This window comes from Myripristis murdjan, chromosome 5 (genome assembly GCF_902150065.1).
Source record: "Myripristis murdjan chromosome 5, fMyrMur1.1, whole genome shotgun sequence".
Classification (NCBI taxonomy): Eukaryota; Metazoa; Chordata; class Actinopteri; order Holocentriformes; family Holocentridae; genus Myripristis; species Myripristis murdjan.
The window spans coordinates 17,175,272-17,198,813 of record NC_043984.1 but is presented as its reverse complement, the minus strand read 5'-3'; the positions used below and the strand labels follow the sequence as shown (position 1 = coordinate 17,198,813).

Here is a 23,542-nt window from a genome sequence, read left to right as displayed (position 1 = left end):
AAAAACGACCCCCACCCCTGAAGAAACACAGGTCAAAGTTCACAGGAAGCTGGGGGGCTGCCATTTTTTCCCTGCTGCTGCTGCTAGCGTTTAGATGCTAAAACGACGGGGAGGGGCGCTTGGTTTTTTGTAGCTAGCTAATTTCAACCGAACAAAAATCGTGTACGCAGCCCTCATTTTCTCCGACTATCGCTGTAAATACAATTTTTATTGGATGAATTCGGCATGGAGAAAGTAGTGGAGCCGTCTTGGACTTCTTCCTACACCTACCAGGTGAGCAAGCACAGTGCGGAGATGCTACAAAACCTCAACATTCAGAGGAAAGATGGAGGCAGGTTTTGCGATGTGATCTTACGCGTCGGTGAGGAGAGCTTCCCTGCCCACAAAGCTGTGCTGGCGGCGTGCAGTGAGTATTTTGAGTCGGTCTTCAGCTGTCAGTCGGAGGGCGACGGGGATGCGAAGGAACTAGAAATGCATACCATCAGCCCTAAAGTTTTTAAAGACATTTTGGACTTCGCCTACACCTCCAGGATTGTGGTACGTCTGGAGTGCTTTCCGGAGTTGATGACAGCTGCCAAGTTTCTGCTAATGCGCTCGGTTATTGAGATATGTCAGGAGGTAATTAAACAATCTAACGTGCAAATCCTCGTCCCGACCTCACGGGGAGGAGATGCCAGTCTTTTCCAGGCCACAGGGGCTGCAGAGTTGGGTTTCCCCGTGGCCCAGCAGGATATGGTAAACGGGACGGGCATGTTGGTGAATGGTCAGACATTTGCTAACAACGGACAAACGCATGTGGACGGGAATCAACCCAGCGATGCTGTGTTACTGGACGACGGCAGCGACTCGTCAATGCCAATACTGCAGCCTGTCGAGGGACTAGCCGTATCTCCGTCCGCGGAAATAACGGGGAGCGCTTTCCACTCCGACACTGGCTCTCCGGGGTCGAAGAGAAACAGGGGAAGACCAAAGAAACCCACAGTCAGTGTAGTGGAGGCTGTTCATTTCAATCATAGCACCCCTAAAGACAATGGTTTGTTTCCTTGCGGGACGTGCGGCAAGGCTTTCACGGAGGCTTCTCGCTTGAAAAACCACGAAGCGCAGCACGGAGCGTCCACGGGTGGTGTAAACATGGTCGGTGACAGGCTGTCCACAGAGGGCGGCATTACATTGTTGTCGCACCCTCAGTCGGGTCTGGTGGAAAACGGCATGCAGCTGCACGGGGGGGTGACGATAGACAGCGGACGCAAACGGGAGAGGACCAGGCGGCACGTTGGTTGTGACATTTGTGGGAAAGTTTTCCGTGACGTTTATCACCTGAACAGACACAAGCTCTCCCATTCCGGGGAAAAACCGTACGCCTGCCATGTGTGCGGGCTGCGGTTCAAACGCAAGGACAGGATGTCATACCATGTGCGGTCACACGACGGGTCAGTCGGCAAACCTTACGTGTGCCAAAGCTGTGGTAAAGGTTTTTCCAGGTGAGTTGCTGGACCATCTCATCATATTTTCTTTCAGCTCCCACAGACAGGCCTAGGAGGACACCAACAAAGATTGCAGTGTAATGTGATAGGTGTTCCTTACATAGACCTTTTTCTCAGAAGCCACTTTGACATGAATGACAAGGTAAACACAGTTGTCATTAATCACATTAATGAAGATTCAATTATATATATATATAGATATAGATATAGATATAGATATATGTCTTATAGAGCCAGGGCCCTGAAAAGGCTCTGGTACCCCTAAATGGAGCAGAACATTAATTAATGTCATTGATAACATCTGTGTTTACTCTGCTATGTCATGTCAAAATGCTGTGAAAAGGGTCTGTTGTGATCACAGATACAACTGTGATACATCTACACATGAAATACATATGGTTAGAGATGCAAGCGTCAATAAATACTCATAATTCATAATTCACCTTTCAGTATCCCACCAACAAGTGAGACCACACTTGCTGCAACAAAAAGTGATGGAAGTAGTTTGTTTGCCTCTAAGTTGCTGTGCTGACTCAGAAATAAAGAAATGTGGTTTTGAGGTGTTGGAACACCTCGGCATCCAGATTATGGCTTTAGTGGAAGGTCTAGGGCTGATGTGGGCCAATTGGTGAAATAAGTAAAAATTTAGCAAGAAAAGAAGACAGGTGCATGACATGCCTTGTGACAAGACATCATGCTGCCTTACGTAGAAATAAAGTGGAGTCAGGAGGTTGGACAGGGGAAGAGGTTGATGTTCAGATTTCCAGTTTCTCCCTTCAACTCAGTCTGTCAACTCTTCTTTAGATTTTTTTTCGTGAGACACAATTGACAGGTGTTGTAATTGATAAAGTATCTTTTATGCGTTTGTTGTTCCACACCTGCACAACTAGAAAAGTGATCTGACATCATTATCATTTAGCTGTGGTCATGCAGACCACACTCTCAGGTACCAGCCCTCTTCGGACCTGCTCTTTCAGGGTCCCGTTGGTCGCTCACTATCACCATCTACTGCTTTGGAGGTTAAACACAGTACAAATCATATTTGACAGTAGTAAACAGTTTGAACAGCCTGCTGATATTACCAAATAGTTTTGATCCTTCTTTACTTTTGGAATTTTCGAACTAGTTGGTAGCCTATGGGCTGCATGCTTCAATATTACATAATTTTGTTAAATTTGCAACCAAATCTACCAAACCAAATGTCTGAATATAAAATATATCTTAGACTTAGACTTAGACTTAGACTTCTTTTATTGTCATTGCACAAAAAAAAAAACACAGCAGTGAGATTTTGGCAACGAAATGTCGTTGCTTGGCTTCCGGATTACAGCAGAGATGGAATTGTGGGACCGTTTAGGTATATATAAATATAAATATTATACATAAATATAGTCTATATAACTGGTATGATATGGTCTATATAACTAGTGCTAAAAAACAGGAGCTAAATAGTAATGAGTGCAATTTAGAATAGCTAGATAAAACAGAATGTACAACAACAGACTAAACAGTGTAAAACAACTGAATAACCAGTATAAATAATAATGAGTGCAATTGAGAATAACTAGATAAAAACAGAATGTAAACAACGGACTGAGCAGCGTAAACAACTGAATAACCAGTGTAAATAATAACGAGTGCAATAAGAACAGAATGTAAACAACAGAAAAAGAAAACAACTGACTAAACAGTGTTAACAGTGGAAGATTGCACAGAAATGTATTGTCCATACGTAGCTGCTGGGCGGGCGGGGGGGGGGGGGGGGGGGGGGTTATTGCACAATAGGAGGTAATTAATTCTCCTCATCCCAGGGGTGTTTCCCGGACTGGGCTACACACCCTGGGCCTGAAGAAACCATACCTCCATAAAGGGATATTGCACAGAAATGTATTGTCCATACGTAGCTGCTGGGCGGCGCGGGCGGCGGAGGGGGGGTGGGGGTGGGGGGGGTTATTGCACAAATAGGAGGTAATTAATTCTCCTCATCCCAGGGGTGTTTCCCGGACTGGGCTACACACCCTGGGCCTGAAGAAACCATACCTCCGTAAAGATATATTGCACAGAAATGTATTGTCCATATGACAAGTTATTTGGCATTGAGCAGTCTGATGGCCAGGGGGAAGTAACTGTTTCTGAGTCTGGCTGTCTGCAGCGGATGCTGCGGAACCTTCTGCCAGACGCCAGTCGGGAGAACAGTCCATGCTGGGGGTGGGTGGGGTCAGAAATGATCCGGTGGGCTCTGGATAGGCAGCGGCTGTCTGCTACATCCTGGATGGGGGGGAGCGAGGTCCCGATGATCTTCTCCGCCGTCCTCACCACTCTCTGCAGAGACTTCCAGTCTGAGGCCCTACAGCTCCCAGACCAGACGGAGATGCAGCTGGTCAGCAAGCTCTCGATGGTCCCTCTGTAGAAGGTGGTTAGGATGGGAGGGGGGAGGGAGGCTCTTCTCATCCGCCGTAGGAAGTGCAGGCGCTGCTGTGCCTTCTTCGCCAGGGAGGAGGTGTGGAGTGACCAGCCGAGGTTGTCGGTGATGTGCACCCCCAGGTACTTGGTAGTGCTCACGACTTCCACGGCTGTGTCGTTGATGAGGAGGGGTGTGTGGCTGGGTCTGGATCTCCTGAAGTCCACGATAATCTCCTTAGTTTTATCGACATTCAGGACCAGGTTGTTCACCTTACACCAGTCCACAAGGTGTTGCACTTCCTCCCTGTAAGCCAGTTCGTTGTCGTCCTGAATGAGGCCCACAACTGTTGTGTCGTCCGCGTACTTCAGGATGTGGTTGCTGCTGTACCTGGGGCGACAGTCGTGGGTCATCAGGGTGAACAACAGGGGGCTCAGAACACATCCCTGGGGGGAGCCGGTGTTCAGGGAGATGACACTGGAGGTGTTGTTCCCCACACGGACAGACTGGGTTCTGTCGGTGAGGAAGTCCAGCAGCCAGTTACACAGGGAGGTTTTGAGGCCCAGGGGCTCCAGTTTGCATATCAGGTCCTGGGGGATGATCGTATTGAATGCTGAGCTGAAGTCCAGGAACAGCATCCGTACGTGGGTGTTCTTTCCTTCCAGGTGCTCCAGGCTCAGGTGGAGAGCAGTGGAGATGGCATCCTCCGTGGAGCGGTTTGGCTGATATGCAAACTGGAACGGGTCGAATGATGGGGGGAGTATGGAGATGATGTTGTCCTTAACCACCCTCTCGAAGCACTTCATGATGGTGGATGTAAGTGCAACGGGGCGAAAGTCGTTAAGGCATGTGATGGCTGGTTTCTTGGGCACTGGAATTATTGTGGCTGACTTGAAACACGGGGGGACAACAGCCTGGTTCAGTGACATGTTGAAAATGTCTGTGAGCACATGGGCCAGCTGGTCTGCACATTCCTTGATCAGCCGTCCTGGAATGTTGTCAGGGCCTGCAGCTTTCCGTGCATTGACCTTCCTCAGGGCTCTCCGCACTGCAGTGATTTCAAGCCTGAGTGGCTGTTCATCGGGGTGGGGGGTAGCTTTCCTCGCAGGATTTTTATTTAGAGCTTCAAACCTTCCGAAGAAGTTATTGAGCTCATTGAGGAAGCTGATGTCATCCTGGCAGGGTGTGGGTGTGGCTTTGTAGTCGGTGACAGTCTGGATGCCCTGCCACAGTTGTCTGGTGTTGTTGGGGTCCTGGAAGAAGCCCTGGATCTTCTGACTGTGGGCGCGCTTTGCTACTCTGATGGCACGGTTCAGATTTGCCCTCGCTGATTTGAGTGCCGTCGCATCACCAGATTTGAATGCAGCATTGCGCTCCCTCAGTCTTTCGCGCACCTCCTTAGTCATCCAAGGTTTCTGGTTGGCCCGTGTGATGATAGTCTTGGTGACTGTAACCTCCTCCATGCACCACTGTATGTAGCCTGACACAGATGCAGCATACTCCCCCACATTGGTGTGTTGATTGTCTGTTGCAGCCTCTCTGAACATGCTCCATTCGGTGCATTCAAAACAGTCCTGCAGTGCAGACATGGCTCCCTCAGGCCACACTCTCACCTTCTTCACAGCCGGCTTTTCCCTGGTGAGCAAAGGCTGGTATGCAGGAATTAGCATAACAGAGAGGTGGTCTGAGGAGCCCAGGTGGGGGCGGGGGGCTGCTCTGAATGCCTTCTTGATGTTTGTGTAAACCAAGTCCAGTGTATTCTCCCCTCTAGTAGCAAAATCCACATGCTGGTAAAAATTCGGAAGCACAGTCTTCATGTTGGCCTGGTTAAAGTCCCCAGCAACAATAAAAACGCCCTCCGGGTGTGTGGATTGCATGTCGCTGATGGCACGGTAAAGAACACTCAGGGCTTGTTTACAGTTAGCGCTGGGCGGAATGTAAACAGCAACAATGGTGACGCTGGTGAATTCCCGGGGCAGGTAGAAGGGTCTGCATCTCACAATCGTAAACTCTATGTCCACACAGCAATGACTGGAGACCAGAGAAGCGTTGTTACACCAGCTGTTGTTAGTGTAAATGCAAACACCACCTCCCCGTGTTTTACCTGTGAGAGCATGGCTCCTGTCGGACCTGAATGTTGTTAGCCCGTCCAGGCTGATGGCGGTGTCCGGGACAGAAGAGTTGAGCCACGTCTCGGTGAGAATGATAATGCAGCAGTTTCTTGTCTCCCGTTTCGTGATTAAGTCCAGCTTCAGGTAGTCCAGTTTGTTTTCCAGGGAGCGTACGTTGGCGAGCAGGACTGATGGAAGCGGCGGTCGGAACGGGTTAGCTTTTAGCTTAGCTGTAAGTCCACCGCGACAACCGCGCTTCTGCTTCCTCTCGCACCGCCTCCGATGTCTCCGCGGGTGGCCTGCGCTGGGGGGAGACTCCGCTGTTCTGTGATCCGCTGGATCTGACCGGCGTAGCAGACCGAGGTTGTGTAGAACGGTCCGCGTCTCTGGGCTTACAGGGTTTACGGGGTCTACGTTGCTAAATTTTCTAATACTAATGATAAACTGCCGGCCATATACTATTCTAGCACTGTTTCGCTGAATTTGTGATGCTAAAAACACTGAACTAGATGGCGAAATTACCGATAAAGTGGCTATGTTACCGGGAGCCGAAGCAGCCGCAGCCGGACAGGGCGCCGCCATCTTGGAATAAAAAGATATTTAAGAGATATTTAAGTGTAACAGTGGTGGTCCATAGGCCCAACTCTTGAAATTCACATAGTTAATTATGTGGATTTGCATCTGCAAGATTAAGTTAAATTTTGTGTCAGTCACTTGATTTGGAGTAAAATGTTATCTTTCAGATTTTTAAATTAGATGCTCAAACAAAAAGAACAAGGTCTGTTCTAGCTAAAAAAAAACAGACAGACAAAAAAAACAGCACATAACGATTAAACTGAAAAATGGATGCAAGATTTTGTTGTTTTCTGAAACAACAAACAACATTCATTTGTCCCCCTCATTTTCATTTTAACGTAACTTTTCTGTCATTCTTTCATCTTTTACAATATCTTCAGCAGTGTCTACAGTCTAATTTTGGGGGCTAAGAGTGCAAATGTTGAGACGGTTGGGGCCTGGGAATGCGGTCTGCAGCCATACCGCAATATTTCTTGAGTTAGTTGTGAAATCAGAAAGACAAAATGATTACAACATGTGCATTAAGAGCCATACCTTAAGTTCTGTCTCCTTCATGCAGCCATTTTTTTTTTTGCCATAAGGTTACTCTGCATCCCTCTGCACCTAAAAATACACAGGTTCCTGCAGAACCAGTCTGGGGAAAATATGTGCTTATATTACAACATGCAGTTAGCCATGCACAAGCCATAATTTGCCATTTAGCATTTTAGTGGACACGTGTATTTCAGTGGTTAGGGTCCACATTTGTTTGTCTAGGATAACAGTAAAATGTTTAACAGCACAAAACAAAGATGTATCTGTATCAGAACATAAAGAGAGACAGAAACTATCAAATGCTGATATAGGCATGGACGGTGAGTCAGTATATATGGCATGTGTCTTCCTCATAATTTCTGAACATTTCATCTCACAGCATCTATCCAACTTGGCTCACAGAGAGGTTGACTCCACTTGACAGCGTTAGCGACTGATGCCCTGACCTGACAACTTGTGTTTCAGCTTCTGCTCAGACATGCATATTTAAATTGTAGTGGAAAATGTGTGTTTGCTAGCCATTCTGGCAAAGAAGTGCATACAGCTGATCACCAGAAAGAGAGGAAATGAAAGCAAACTCATAACTAGTGTTGCTGTGGCAAACTGTAAAACATTTGTAGCTGCATTGCTCTAAATTTTAAAGTTACTAAATATTGCTATAGATTGTGAACCTGTCTTCATTACCAGATTGCTCTCTGCAGGATCTGAAGGTTCAACAGTTCGACTTGCAATGTAATCATAATGAGACTTTCACAAATCTGCAGCTCTAGTGTGGAAGGGAAAAATCAGATCTAATTTTTTCCTGAAATAAATTCAGGTGAATGAAAGAATATCTAGTTTGAGCATGAAATTCTGAAATGCGGTTGCTGTGGCCTAGGGCACTGTCTCTGTCGAGCAAATGTTGTATAGGGCACTGTAGTTGGAAGCCAGGGAAACCTCATCTACAGTACTTGTGGGTTGTTGTGAGAGGAGATGGGGAAGGTCAGACTACTGAGAGTTGAAGGCAAAGGGGTTTAATACAACCAGTCCAAAACCAGCATGTCACACAAGCCATAACGAAAGTTATTTTATGTTAATTCACTTTGTCTAGCCTCCATCTCAAATCAACTGTCCTGCCTGCCCCAGTTCTGTGCGCCTCCTAACCCCCTCCCACTGAAAAGTTCAGTGAGGAGCCCCTGTAATCACAATGACAGTTTCCAAACAAAACACTTCATATTGTTTAAACTGTTTAAACAGTTTACAATAACTATATTAATTCATCAGATATGCTGACCAACAGTAATTTTTCTTTCCCCAAAGTAAGATTTGGTATTCAGTGTATGTTTCCCTTCTTGTTTTCTTTTTGTGCCAGGTGTGGCTGCTGCGCTGCTCCATTCAGCACTGACATTCAGATTGTCAGTGTATTGACCATGATTATTTGCAGTGATTATTGGTGCCCAAAAAGCCCTACTGTGTCTTTAGCACTCTCCGTGCAGAGCAGCCTGTAAACCAGATGACAAGTCTGGCACATTGCTCTTGATAAGGGAAGTAGTTTTTAGTGGAATTAAACATTTTCATTTATTAAGACATGGCAACGCTTTTGCCACCAGTGCTGTGGAAAAACAAAAGTATTGGCATGTTGTCTTTTAACTGACAACCTCTTGATTAGTAAGTCGATCACAATAGCACTACACCACCACACCAGTTTCCTGCTTCCATACTTGAATGTTGGCTGGCTTTACCTAACTACACTCTTGTGTGTACAACCTAACCAAAACATGGGAACGAAATTTACCTTATGTGCATGAATTAATAAATCATGACCTTGACATACTTTCTAGACGTACTTTTGACATACTTTTGTAGAGCCAAGCACAAGTTCGTTTACACAGTAAGAGATACACATCCCTGCTGATAAGAAAGGTCATTCAACTTCGGTAGTGTAGAAATGTATTGGCTATTTAAACAGGAAAGGATTTAATTTATTTGATTTTGGGTGTTTGTCGTCATCAGGATGGTAAAATATGTCAGTGGGGGAGTAACCTCATCCACATTTCCTCTCTTATTCCTAATTGGCCCCAAATTGTGCTCAAATGCTCTGTCTTTCATTTATTGCTTGGTTTATCTTCTTTTTGTGTTCTTATATTTTTCTTCTTCCCCACTGAACCCTTTTATTTTGCTGCTGCAAGGACAGTTTACCCAGGAGGTGATTAATCATTTCATCTAAAGATTAAAGATTGGTCATGTGTATCTAATATGCCATATATATCTTACAATTCAAATTCTGAGTGTGGAAATCAGTAATTGTACAAAACCCTAGATGTGACAGGATTGCAGTTTCTCCAGGATGCCAGAGGTAGCTCAAAATGTAATAGGTAATTCCAGCAGAAGTTTTTTACTGCGGAATCCAGAGAAAATCACTGACATTTTCCTTCTGGATAAGACAAAATCCCTGTAGTGTTGAGGTAATAATTGCCAATCACCCAGCCTCCCTGGTAATACTAATATATAGTGGAGAGGGCTTAACATTACTTCTCAGCAGTAAACTGTAGATTCAGCCTTTTCCAGCACCGTGCCCTACGTCCCAAAACACACCACCGGATTGTAAATATATACTGCCAGTTGACACAGCCAGCAGTGAAGCGTTTTGTCATGTTTTGTCAGTGAAGAATACAATAACGTCAGCATTAACAGGCAAAAAATAGAGTGGAAATAATGATTCGATATACAGTGTGATCATGGTTGTCACTGAGTAGTGTGACAAGTTTTATTGTGGTAACATTTTTGGCCATACTTCCTACTGCTGTATGCACTAATATAATTTTAGAACTTATAGATTTAATGAGAAACTGGCACTGTGCCTACTTTTTGGTTACAAACAAGTAGCTAGATTGATTAACTTGTATAAAAGCTTCACACAATTACAGTTTGACTTCTTTGCTCTTTTCGGTCAATTATTACAGCAGCTTGCAATGTAAAGTGTCATCTTGCAGTGATGCTTTTACCTTGCTAATAAGAACATTGGGGTATTGCTTGAGTCACGTGGTTTGGTTACAGGGCCACAGGATAAGAGGAGCAGGACACATGGTTTTGCCATAGAGAACAGTGTTTTTTTTCCCCTTTCTTTTCAGGCCAGACCATCTGAACGGACATATCAAACAAGTTCACACAACGGAGAGACCCCACAAGTGCCAGGTGAATATTTCAGATCCAATTTCAAGAACAGATATGTTACAAAAATCATTTGGGTTTTTGATTGTGCAAAACTTGTCGCCCAAGTTTTATCACAGGTAGCAGTGAATCAAGACAGCTAATGGTGGGTTTATATCAAAGTATGTGGTGAGGGTTTTCAGATGTTAATTTCTGTCTTTCAGATTTGTAATGCCTCTTTTGCTACAAGAGATCGCCTCCGATCACACCTTGCTTGTCATGAGGACAAAATCCCCTGCAAAGTATGTGGCAAGTTCCTGCGGGCTGCATACATGACAGACCACCTCAAGAAACACAGTGAAGGAACTCATAACTACTGTGGCATTTGCAACAAAGGTAATTCATTTCATAGCTTGTGTAATGCATGTTACACAGGCTATATTATAGTCTGTGCATGATATAGATGTCTACAAGCTCATTTGAAACCGCTGCATCCCACATGCTAAAAAAAAGACACCGTGGGTTCAGAGATACTGTGAGTATAAAATGAAAACAAGAAGCCATACACTGTTTGGCTGTGTGGCAGGCTCATATGAACCCAGTGAGGCCTTGGAGCTACACCAAGGTTTGTCATCCCCCGCAGACACATTGCCTATGAACACTCCAGAGGTCACAATATTTTTTCTTGGTGTAATGTCCCGCTTCTCACCTTTTGGCAAGAGGTAATTTTGCAAAAAGGTGTTAAAATTTTTGACAAAAAAATGCTGTGGTAAAAACTATTTTGGAGAAAGCTCCTAAACTTGTCCGGGTGATACACCCACACCTAACATTCTTTATTCATTTTGGCTAGTCAGCCGCTGTTCCCTTGAGTAATATTTTCTTACATGAAAAGCCAACACCAAAACGGGAAGGCATTATTGAGTTTGAATTAGTATGTGTTAAGAGCCAGCACACGAGGTAGCACAAGTACTGCAATCTTCTGCAAAATAGTTCACACACCTTCGTGTATTTCAGCTCCTCAGAGTGTAGCTGCATGCATCAAAACTGACCTGATGACACTGGTGTTTGTGTTATTTAACCTTAGATGGAAGTAATAACTATAATGTTTTGGTGAAAAGACCTTCATTCCTAACATTTTGACAGAGCCGTTCTCATTGGTTTCAGATTTTTTTCCCTATGTGAGTGTTTTATGCTACTGCTTCATGCTGGGAATGCACTTTGACATGGCAGCTCTTCTTGCTCAGCAGTTTTGTTGTGATTTTTTGTTGACTGTGCAGACTTCTACCAGAATTTAAAATGCGCAAATGCCCTTTTGGTCTTGTGCATTTAAAAGCTGCATTTCAATTTACCACCCCTACACAACATACACTGTATATCTGTCCAGCTGTCTGGGTGGTCAGAGTAGTTTTTCAAAGAACATTTATTACTCCTGTGGTTTTGTGGGGTCTGTAAGCAGGATGAAGTGCACAAAATCTAAAGTGAATAGGTGTGTACGTGTATGATATGTCTGAGGAGTGGTTGGGGCCTTGCCCAACATGCACTATATGGACAGATGTATTGGCCCACCTACACATTACACGTTCTAAATCCATAGACATTAATATGGAGTTGGTCCCCCCTTTGCAGCTGTAACAGCTTTCCAGAAGCTATTCTTCTGGAAAGGCTTTCTACATGATTTTGGAGTGTGGCTGTGGGAATTTTTGCCCATTCAACCAGAAGAGCATTTGTGAGGTCAGATGCTGATGATGAACCAGATGGTCTGGCTCACAGTCTCTGTTCTAGTTCATCCCAAAGGTGCTGGATGGGGTTGCAGTTGAGGCTCTATGCGGGCTCGTCAAGTCCACTTTGCAATAATACCACTTACAGTTGATTGTGGAATATCTATGAGTGAAGAAATGTCAAAAACTGACTTGTTGCCACAGTGGCATTCTGTTGCATTACTATTACAGTACCACGCTGGAATTCAGTGAGCTCTTTTAGAATGAGCCATTCTTTCACAAATGTTTGTAAAGGCAGACTGCATGGCTGGGTGCTTGATTTTTTTCCACCTGTGGCAGTGAGACTGAATGAAACACCTGAATTCAGTGATTAAGAGGTATGTCTTAATACTTTTGTCCATATAGTGTATAAAGCGATTTAATGGTTCTGCAGGTGTGATTGTGCAGATTTGACACTGGCTCTGGAAAGGTTTCTTGTGATGTGTTGTGTTGTCTCATAATAACTCAAATGTACCTTTTATTTGCAAATTGCTGTTGTACCTAGTATCTTTTGTACCTGCTACCTTGAGGAAAAAACTTCAATTTTTTATATTTTCCACTGACACTAGGAGATTTAGAGGGACAAGGTTCTGAGCACATGGTGTGAAGTGTGTGAATCAGTCACCTTTTCTGGTTAGTAACTCACTTTGGTGAATGTGGTTACTCTATGTACTTGAAACACATTTACTAATTTACATTGTTTGTTTAATGGTCTCTAAGGCCGTGATGGACCATTACTTTTCATGGAGACTTCTTATGTTGGACTTTCCCTACCATTCCACCACTAACAACCTGATTATTATTTTCCGTTTCATGTCAGGGAAATGATAGTTGTTGTTCCTTGCTTATCACAGCACAGCTGGTTTGGTATGTCGAATGTCCATTCTAAATACCATTAACTAATTATTTTAGTTGTTTATTTTGTGATTTGTAGGTATACAGATCTTTGAAAAGATAGTTTTATGTTGAAGTAAATATACCTATACAAGTAGTTATGTCTCTCATAACAGTTTGTCGTCCTGTGGACATGATGCACAAAAATAAATATTCAAATAGTGAGACCTGTTGTTATGTAGAAAGAATGTCTGAATGTCATTTTTGGCCAATCAAGCACATGCTCACCCGAGTCACTCCAAATGCTCCATTAAATGGCCAAAGCCATATTTTCCGCCATTAAGAGGGCCAAATTATCCAGTGCAGTGCATCCAATACTAATACCTTTTTTGTTTTTCAACCTTTTTCTGTTGTAATGGTGTAATTAATTTGTTTTAATATTTCTTTTTGTATTTCTTCCAATGCTTTTCCTCAAGTGCCCAAATACATTAGCAGATTGACTTGCAGGAGATTAACTAAGCATGGTTTGTAAATGCATTGAATGTTGATTGAACAAGCAATGCTGATACCTCACTTATATGTCACTTGATTCACCTAGGCTGGCTCCAGTATTGATACTGGTCATCAGATTGGTGTATCCCTGTCATTAGCACGTTGCAATTTTTATTTCCTTGAAGATGTTATTTTTGGCAAAGTCACATCCATCATGTTTCATTAGTGGCCACATACAGAATGATCACATGGTCAGCAGAGGACAGAGAAACCATTAAGTCTATATCTAACAGCTTATGCTGTGTGATTTATAATTGATTTAGGACATGAATTACCAAAGAAATGAAAATTGCAAATGTGATCCATTTAAATGTGAACTAGCTGTTTATTGTATCTGATAAAGTATAGTTTAAGTCTGAGGCATTAATTTTGTTATTGTCTACAGAAATAGGCTAATAAGTGAAGTCGGAGATGCCGCTGATCTTAATTTGCACATTTGGCTTTGCAAGTTTCCATGTTAGTAAACAGGATTACATAGCTAATAGTTAATAGCAGTATGCCTTTATGTAATTACAAAAGTAGGCTTTTTACCTACAACCGTTAGATCCAGCTTTTGGCAATCAGAAGTTTACATTAAATAAAAATAATTTATTTCTCAAGAAAAACAACCTCATGGGATTTTTGTTTTTAAAATTCTGTCTTCTGTAGCTACAAGGTGCAAAGCTGGGTGAAATTGGACATTGGAATTGGAAAGAGTTTTAATCGCTTGTTTTGTTTTTTGTTTGTTTTGTTTTGTTTCCCTGGGACCTGGCACACCAGTAGGAACCAGCTGGTGGACCAAGCCAGATCTCACCCACGTCTTATCTAAAGCTAAATACAGTGGAGGTGTATTGATTTTGCCTTTTGCCTGAAAGATGTTCGTGTGCTCTTCATTGGTTAGAGTCAAACTTAAGAGAGATGGATTTCATGAACTGCTCATGGATTAACTATCGATATTTCACTTTTACACTGGTCCTAATCACTGTTGCTCACGTTTCCAAACCAGTCAGGGTTGACACTGGATAGATGTTGTTCCTTCTGACTGTCTTTGTTTACAGGACGCCCCTCTCAAAGCCAAGGCCTTGAGTGTGTGCAACAATTGCCTTGTTCTTTGTTCTTCTCCTGGTCCCAGGTTTCTCCACTGCATCCTACCTTAAGGTGCATATAAAGACACACCATGGCTCTCCAGTGCCCCCCCCAGCCACAGTGCACACCTTCCCTGAGCCAAGGGGGGAACTGCAGATGCACAACGGCACCCCTTACCTCACGGGACGCCAGTGCTCAGTGGAAGGCAAGCAGCCGCCCGCCCCACCCCAGACTTTCATGTTTCTGGCTTTCATTTGCTCTGCTGCTTTTTTTGGGGAAACGTGCTGCTGCATCTTTGTCTGTGTTTAAAACATAAGCATACATCAGCCTGTGCTGCCAAGCTTTTTTGCTCATACATCTCCCATTGTTCTACCTTTAGATTCCATCTGCTGGTTGTTTTTGCTGTTAGCATAAAACAGGGAACATCTTTTCAAAGTGTTGGTTGATATGAGGAGGAAAGTAGCATGACGTTTTGCGCAGTGTTATGGAAGAGTGAGATTTTCTTCAACGATTTATATTTTATAACTGCTAGACCCTTTTTATCATGTAAAGCATGATTGTCAGTATAGTACAATTTGGTGAATGACAACATGTCTTGTCAGTATAGTACAATTCATCAAGAAATCAATAGGAGGACCATAAGTTCAATTGTATGACGTCCCAAATTACCAAAACTTCAGGGGTATTAACTGTATTATATAAATCATGATTAATTACGTCTTCATCTAGTTTGATGATTTAAATCATTGGCATCCTTTACTAAGATGTGGGCCTAGCTCTTTTTTTGAATGATGAAAATAGGGAATATAATAGGTTGAGATATTTTGTTCAATTTTACAGACAGTAACAAAAGGAGTTGAAGTGGGCTGTTAGTATTTCCTTCCGTCTCGAATTGAAAATGCTTGACTCAGGCGTCATGCAAGACCTAGCAGTGCTAAGTCGGTGCTTTGTTGTATTTATTTTTGTCTGTGTGTTTAGCATGGCCATGGCAGTATATAGTTAACAGTGTCTGTTTCTGCTTGGCTGGTCCATCACCCAGTGGTCAAAAATGCACTGATGCATGATTGTCCTGATGTGTGCACCATTTGCCTTGGATTCATCGGAGCTTTTTTCTTTTTTAGATGTGTCATGTTCTGGGGGGTAAAGGGGTGGGAACCAGTAGCATAGAGACAGTGCACAGTGACTCATGAACTACAAGCCACACCTATTACATGAAAACAAAACTTAAAGGGAGAAAATCTTTGTCTCTGTGAAATTTACTTGAATAATCTTTGACATCATTGACTTAATAACAATGATTCAAATGAGCCTAGACCTTTTGAAAACTATGCTGTTGGGCTAGCTGCCAAACCAAGTTTGGCCTTGTAAATCATTGAATTTATTGAGAGCTCCATCATAGAGTTGGTTAACAAAAATTGTTCCCTGAATTTGGCTTTAGTTGAAACAGCCAGACATCTAGTAAATCATTTAAACTGGTGATTTTGTGTCATTTTATGTGTCACATCCTAAAATTATTTAATAATTTATTCATCAGTTTATACAAGAGCGGCTGCAGGTATAATTAACTAATCGAATCCTTAGGCATTCTGTATTTATAGTTATACTTTTTTGGAGCTAGAGTATTTTGAAAAATTTCATGGGCTTAAATCGTTTCTGGTGATGCGCTTAACATCAGACATTAACTTTTACACAGCACTATACAGGCTTTGTAGTTGTTGGCCATGTTTATGTACACACTGCAGGTTATGTAGCTTATAAAAATGAGTGGAAATAGTAGGGTACCTCTGGCAGAATGGTTACCATGGCAGCATTTTGGCATTCTGCGATGTTCCAGGCTCATGTCAGCAATTACAGTTTATTTTTTTCTATCTGTCGTGCTGCTCAAATTAAGACTAGGGGATACCTAAGAAAATACAGTGATAATAGCATCCAGGATGTGAACAATTTTGAACAGAGGATGAGCAAAAACATCAGTCAGCCGAGCTGGCTGACCCCAGTGTTGACCCACAAAAATGATACAAATGTGAAACCAATCAGTGAACACCCACATCATTAAGCCATCCCACCAGAACAGATCTGTTGCACTTGGCACGGTCCATGCCAAATTGTGGCCTGGTGGAAATACCATTGGGATGGTTACTCACCATACCACTAATCGTTCAGCCCAACTGTGGAAGTGAGGCTTTCGGCATCTAGCTTCATCACTGTATTTATTCCTGCCAAGGTACGCTGGAGACATGAAGCGAGGCAAACTGAGTATAACTGTAATATGATATGTATGCATGTTTACTGGTTCAGCTGTAAGCCCTTTGTACATATATAAATTGACATCCACAACAGTTGTCACATTTTCTTTGAACCTGAGGAACAGCCCTTGGGTTACCATCGGTTTTGTGCAAGCGCTCCTTGTGTAGACAATCTAACGGCCCGTAGAATGAGGCTATTTCATTGAAGCAAATGGGTTTTAAAATGTAAATGTTGCCGTGCATGGTAAGCTGCTCAAAATAAAACTGGTCTGTGATCTTTTGGAAAGACCTACTCACCAGTGGAGACTTGATTTTTGATTAAATGAATGACAAGCTAGTCAGTATAAGGTAGAATATTGAACCTGAGTGCAACAATATCTTCATGGTTAAATTGAGTTTGTCACCATAAAAGTATAGACAGTGTTAGGGTAAGATAAGCCCGGTCTCACCCAAGTAGCTACTGAAATGCTCTTGAGCAAGGCACTGAGCTCTTATAGTGGAGTGGCTTTACTGCTTTAGTTCAGGAAACTTAACATTTATCCCAAATGATGCAGCTCTCAGTTGGTTACAATGATTTATTTCATAGCAGCATTTCATCATAACATTTTGAACACAAATTTTTACTCCTACAAATAATCGTCACTAGTAATGTGTATTGTCACTATATTTACTGCAGTTTTGACCATAGTCATTTAGTTTCATGTCATTTGCAAGAGGAAATAGACCAATGCTATGTGTGGCACTATGTTAAAACTTCTCGTAAAAAGTACACTTAATCTATTCTTAATTCTATTCTTGACTTGGATGTAACAACATATTGTTTCCTGAAATGGCCTTATAGTTGTGATGCTACACTGAGATAGTGTACAATTTATGTTATTTTAGAGGACTTTAGAGGACAAGTTTGCAATTTTGGAACCTTAACCCTATTTACAAATTGTCTGGTATCATTCTTAGATATAGAGACCATCTTTTCACCAGCTGCTTCATTACTGAACCTGATACTCATGTGCTGCAGGCCCCTGCTCGGCTACAAACAGTGGTCAATGAGACGAATCGTAAAGGGATTTAAAAAAAAAAAAAAAAACGTAGCTAATGTTGCTTTTCCTAAAGGGGAAGCTTGGTATAAACTCTCAGAATGTTCTCCTGAAAAAGGGTTTGCAAAACGATCATTAAATCATCATAACCGTTGGGAACAGAACTACTTTATTTCACAAACCAAACACTATCTTTCAAGTTGTAACCTTCCTTGCTGTAGCTAGACTCTGGAGTCCTGTGTGTAAGCAGCCAAAACAGGTCTCAAAAGAATATTACTGACTCAGCCCCTAGCTATAGACAAAATGCCTGGTTTGTAATACATTTTTCAGGAAAATATTATAAGATGATAAGCGCATACACCTATCTTCCTATTTTGTAAAAGCAATGGATCATCTCAGTTTTTCAAACCCATTTACAATTGACCCATTGACCACTATTGTAGCCGAGCAGGAGTCTGCAGCACATTGATATCAGGTTCAAGACTGAAGTGACTGGTGAAACGATGGTCTACGTCTGAGGATGATGACTGTAAATCGGGCCTCGGTTCCAAAATAGCAAACTTGTCCTGTAAGTGTGTAAATGTGGCTTGTTAGAGAAATGAGTTACTGTGTAGTTTTCACCATTATCATACCATCATTACATTACCTTCTTAATAATCAGTTGAGTTGGAAAGTGTTGGGGAATGAAATTAAACGACAAGTCAGTTAGTCCAGGAAGCAGCAGTTTGCCTGAAGGGCAAGTGGTAGAGGAAAAAGATTTTAAGTCATTGGCAGAACTTTTAGTCATATCTAGTCATGCATCTTTACAGACAGCATTGCAATGATAGTGATGAAATGAAGGTAATTCTGTCTGTGGTTTCCGCTGGCCTGTTATGTCTGTCCCTCCCCCTTCCTTTCTCTCTGGCCGGGCGTTGTGTAGACCTGTGCGCCAGTCGCCAGCAGCTTGTCACCTCGCCTGAGGCAGAGGGTCGCTTTCATGGGCTCTCTGGACACCCCGTTCTTCCCCAGCCTGGCCCTCCAACCTTGGGCCTGCAGCCTGAGCTGCTCTTGGGGAAGTCAGGTGGGGCTCCATATTTCTGGGAGTATCGCTCTGGCGGGGTGCCTGGCTTTCCCTTCCATGGGCCTCTTGCAGGTCAGTACAGTCCAGCAGGAGGGTGGGTGGGGGCATGGTACTAGCACAACCCACTGATTGGATGAGCACAGCAGATTTCTCAGTGGACACTGGGCAAATGGTTTGGACTAGTACAGTTTTTGGGGAGCTGAGAATTTGACTTCTACAACCAGCTACCTGTAATCACATATGTCTTGCCAGATTTTTTTTTTTTTTAACCTGTAAAATCAAATCAATTGTCACAATTTCCCACACTTGTATTTGATGTCGGCACATGAATATTTTGCCTACTTAACCTCCTAAGTTTAAATTTGAAGTTGTTGCAGGTGGCAGCCCACTACTGGATGGAGGCTGTGTAGCTGGAGGACTTTGTTCTATATTGCATTTGTCCTAATTCGTGTCTCTCTTTCCTCCCTTTTCCCTTTTCTCTCTTGTTCCCCATCCCTCTCACCCACTTTGTGTTCACCTCAGACGGGCAGGAAAATGCTGGGAAATGTCCTCATCTGGAATCTGAAGAGTCAGACCCCTCGTTTGGTGAATTGTCCAATGGTGACGAGCTCAAGTCTCCACGCAAGCCTGACGGGGAGGAGCTCGAGATGCCCTCTTTAGCCTGTAACGGAGCCTCTGCAGGGGCCTTGGGCTCTCCAGAGGGAGCCAAAGCCAAGACGGACCCTGAGAAGAAGTTTACTTGTGGCACCTGTGGTCAGGCCTTCCGTACCAAGTCCTACCTCAACAAGCACCAGCACAGAGTACACAAAGCCCAGAAGAGCCAGGGGGTGACGGGGTCCGGCCTGAGCGAGCTGGCCCCCTCCCTGACCTCCCCCTTCTCCCCTCAACAGAACATGTCTCTGCTCGAGTCCTTCGGCTTTCAGATAGTCCAGTCTGCTTTTGCCTCTTCACTTGTGGACACAGAGGCAGGTCAGAGCGGCATCGACTTCGGGGGGAAGTGACCTGTCCACTGGAGATTTTGTTCTAGTGAAGCCTCTCATTCTTAAGACACAGCTGGGTTGCTCACCTGGGACGCTCTGTATTTGGTAATAACTTTGCCTCAAGACTACTTTGCTGTTCTTTGCGTCGCTCACTGTGCATCTGGTTTCTGTTTGTTTGTTTTTTCTTTGCTGGCTTTGCCATGTGATTTCTGCTATTTCAGAGTAGGAAAAATGTATGTACAGTGTTTTCAGTTTTCTGCATAAAGAAATGTCAGGTTTTTTTTTTCCCTTAATATGATCTTTTGACATTCATTTTTCATTGTTTTTCCATTTGTTTCTGGTGTATGTGTAATCAAACTTTCGTAGCTACATGTATGTTAATTGACTTTAGATGAATTATTTAAGGAGTCCTTAGAACGAATCATTGTCTGTTTGCCCGTTATTATTTAAATGCAGCAATGTGCTTGGGAAACCTACCATTGGCCATTACCTTTTTAAATGTAATGGTTCGTATTCTTTGTTGCTCCGTAGGTTGTCAACACACGTGTCTGCACCTCAGAGCAACAAGAGGGCTGAATCAATATTTGAAGTTTGTTGTCTCTGCTGCTTTCTAGAAAAAAATCCATTTATTTTTTTAAGGGCAGGGAAAGTCGGCCTCAAATAATTTGGTAATATTTTTGTTCAGTTGTGTGGAATTTTGATAGCAGACTTTTGCTAAGAATTTATTTGTGAGCAACGTAACCACATTCATAACAGGCTCACGGCATATTTAATGACTGATTTATGAATGAGCACTTCATTTTTGTAACAGCCACAACACACATGGCCTCGGTTGTCATGGACCTTGATGAGAGACGATTTAAGGTTTAAGTCACACTTTTTTTTTCATAAAAGATTAAGAGAAATAACTTCACAAACAACGAAATTCACAAAGGCATCCACACAGTGCCAGTCTGACACCTTTACATGCCAGGAAGGATACGACTTCTGCTCCAACAGTGAAGAATTCAGCTACCTCATAGAAGTAAAAAAAACACCACAGTGCTTTGTTTATCATAGCCTAGCCAAGATTAAATCACATTAATTTTAAATATTCATGACAAGTCCCCAGCAAAATGCACTGATAAACACAAATAATTCACCAGTAAATCCCATATACTCTTCTGCACTTATCTTCAGTTTCAGAAAATAAATTTGCTTACAAACATCAATGGAAAATCTGTTGCTCTAAATTGCGTTTGAGATCCACATTTATCGCTCATTGTAAATCGCTGTTCAAAGAGGCCGGTCGCTCAAATTGAAAGCTGCCTGGAGTCCCAGTGGTAGGAGAACCGTTAATGTTCACCACGCCGGCCTCCTGCAATATTCATGTTTCATAAAGTAGAATTATTGTGATTGTTGAGCAGAGACGGTGATGGACTGGCTGATGGACGTAAATCTGCTGGTGACACATTGGGCTGTGAAGAGCCCTCCACCACCTGTTTTGTAGGGGAGGATTTGTTAAAATGTGGAGTATTTATATTAATTAGAAAAAGTGGAGAAGAGAGGATGGGTCTGCCACTCTTCAAGTGTTACCTATACAGTGTACAGGTGTATTTTTTTTCCAGGAGAGACTTTTTTTTTAATTAGGTGGCGTTAATATGAAATGAAGATATTTGTCATGAAACATGCCTTGAGCTTGTTAGGAATGGGCTCTTTGTATACCCCTTACAGTGAAAGTGTTAGTAAGTCTTTTTTTTTTTTTTAATCACTTGTGTGTTGAATCAATTCTGTATATTGAACAGGGACCAAGTTCAGGTGTGACAATTATGATTTCTGAGAAATGTAGATTATATTTTATTAACTTATTCATGCCCTCTTAGTTTTGTGTACAATTTTTTTTTTATTGTCAAACAAAAATCTTGTGGTTTGCTAATTTTGATAATTTTACACTCTAAATTATGTTAAATAGAGGAGACGTGTGTGTTTGTTGGTGTGTTGTGTGTTGCAAGCAGGACTCAGACCCCGTGTCGACTGCAGAGGTTCACGAGGGGAAGTGGCAGAGGAGTTCTTCTCAGACTGAAACACCAGCCTCTCAACTGACCAAACCCAATGCAGCCCCTACAGATTCCACTTTGCTTTGACTAAACTGTGTTTTTTTTTTTTTTCTTCCTCCTTTTGCGTTCAGCTTCATCTCCATCAGTCACACTCCTGTCGCTCCCCTCCTGTCAGATCTGCTTTTGCTTCGTGTAGCTTTCACCAGTGGACCAGTAATGTAAAATTGAGCTAAATCGCTATTTGTTTGTACATCGACTCCTATCACATCACACACATCAGTTGAATGATATCCAATATTCCCTTTCATGTGTCAGTGTTTTTCCTCTGTGCGTTTTACATGTATGATGATGCAAATCAAGTCGGTCTAACAGGGAAAGGGCGTGTGTGTGTGTGTGTGTGTGTGTGTGTGTGTGTGTGTGTGTGTGTGTGTGTGTGTGTGTGGTGATGGGTATGGAACAGAAGTGTGTATACGTGTGCTGAGTAGGCTGTCTGTGTTTGTCTCTGTGCTTGATCAATGTTTTTTTTTTTCTGGTTTGTATACTTTTGTTCGATTATTTGACTAATTTAGTCTGTTAAATTCAGTACATTCCTATATTATTTATGGTTATATTGTGATTGTAACAAGTGTATATACCATTCTTATACACATGCTATAAATATAAATATATATAAATATATATATATATGATCCAACCAATATATGATCAATGTTTGTCAGTGGTGGTCCTGTACATGTATATAATTTTTTCTTGTCCGTTCTGTAGAGGGATATTAAGTTATGGCCATTTGATTGAAAGTGTCTTCACTGCATGCACAGAGTAAACGTCGGGTGCTCTGTCTTGGTTTGCGCGTCGAGCTGGGGACTGAATGTCGATCACTGGTTGGTGGCAGTGTTCTCACTGTTCACTGCACTGTCACTCTGCTCTGGTAGCCCTCACACTGCCGGACGCACGACTCATGTCTTTGACCAATTTGTTCCCTTTTTTGATCCAGTCTGCGGTCATGCACTAGTATTTACTCTTCAAAAGTAATAAAGGGTGTATTTGTGTGTTTTTTTTTTGTTTTTTTTTTAATTTTGTTATGTTTTGTTTTTTTAACAAATGGACAATGCCGGGAGGAAAAAAATATCTTTGTTACGATGTCTTGGCTGACAACTTGCTTTTAAACTCCTCTCGGTGTTAATTATTTCTCACTCATGTCGGTTCTCAAACACAAAAGGTTGGTTTGATTATTTAGGCCCAGATTCCAGTTTTGCTTTCTGCTTTTGGTCTGTTGCAAAGTGCCTTCCAAATACTGATTGTGCACAGCAGTGGATTAAAAAAGGTCCTCTTTTTTTAGAAAGGGTGGGTAAAATTGTACAGAGTGACTTGCATTGACACTTTTGTATAAAACAAACAAAACAAACAAAAAAAAGACATGCACACAGAAGATGTACAATATGTTAACTTGGTATTTTATCATCGTACTCAACAAGATTGTTCTTAAAACATGTGAGTTACATGTTTTGTTATAAAGTCTTTGGACATATTTCAATATAAGCATACTTTTCTATAGATATTTGTTTTTGTACTCTGTTACTGAGTCTCATCTCTCTTGTTGGTACAGAGGTGAGTATCAAATAAATTGCATTTGAAAAAGCTGATGTCCTCGTTTTCTTATTTTCAGTTGTTCAGTTCAGTTTTCTTGGTTTCAGTGGTTTTAATCAATATATTTATTGAATTTTCAGTTCCATACCTGTG

General features: G+C 42.3%; 1 protein-coding gene across 2 annotated transcripts; it reads left to right on the top strand.

The window, feature by feature from the left end:
* The first annotated feature begins 112 nt into the window (after nt 1–112).
* On the top strand, nt 113–23,424 carry patz1 (POZ/BTB and AT hook containing zinc finger 1). Of its 2 annotated transcripts, XM_030050685.1 has the most exons (6): nt 113–1,481; nt 10,217–10,280; nt 10,460–10,631; nt 14,490–14,648; nt 18,646–18,858; nt 19,309–23,424. In XM_030050685.1, exons 1-6 carry the CDS (start codon nt 226–228, stop codon nt 19,785–19,787), a joined length of 2,343 nt encoding a protein of 780 aa, XP_029906545.1. In that variant the 5' UTR covers nt 113–225; the 3' UTR covers nt 19,788–23,424. The 2 variants fall into 2 exon arrangements, with proteins under 2 accessions (XP_029906545.1, XP_029906543.1); XM_030050683.1 differs by lacking the exons at nt 14,490–14,648; nt 18,646–18,858.
* The last annotated feature ends 118 nt before the right edge of the window (nt 23,425–23,542 follow it).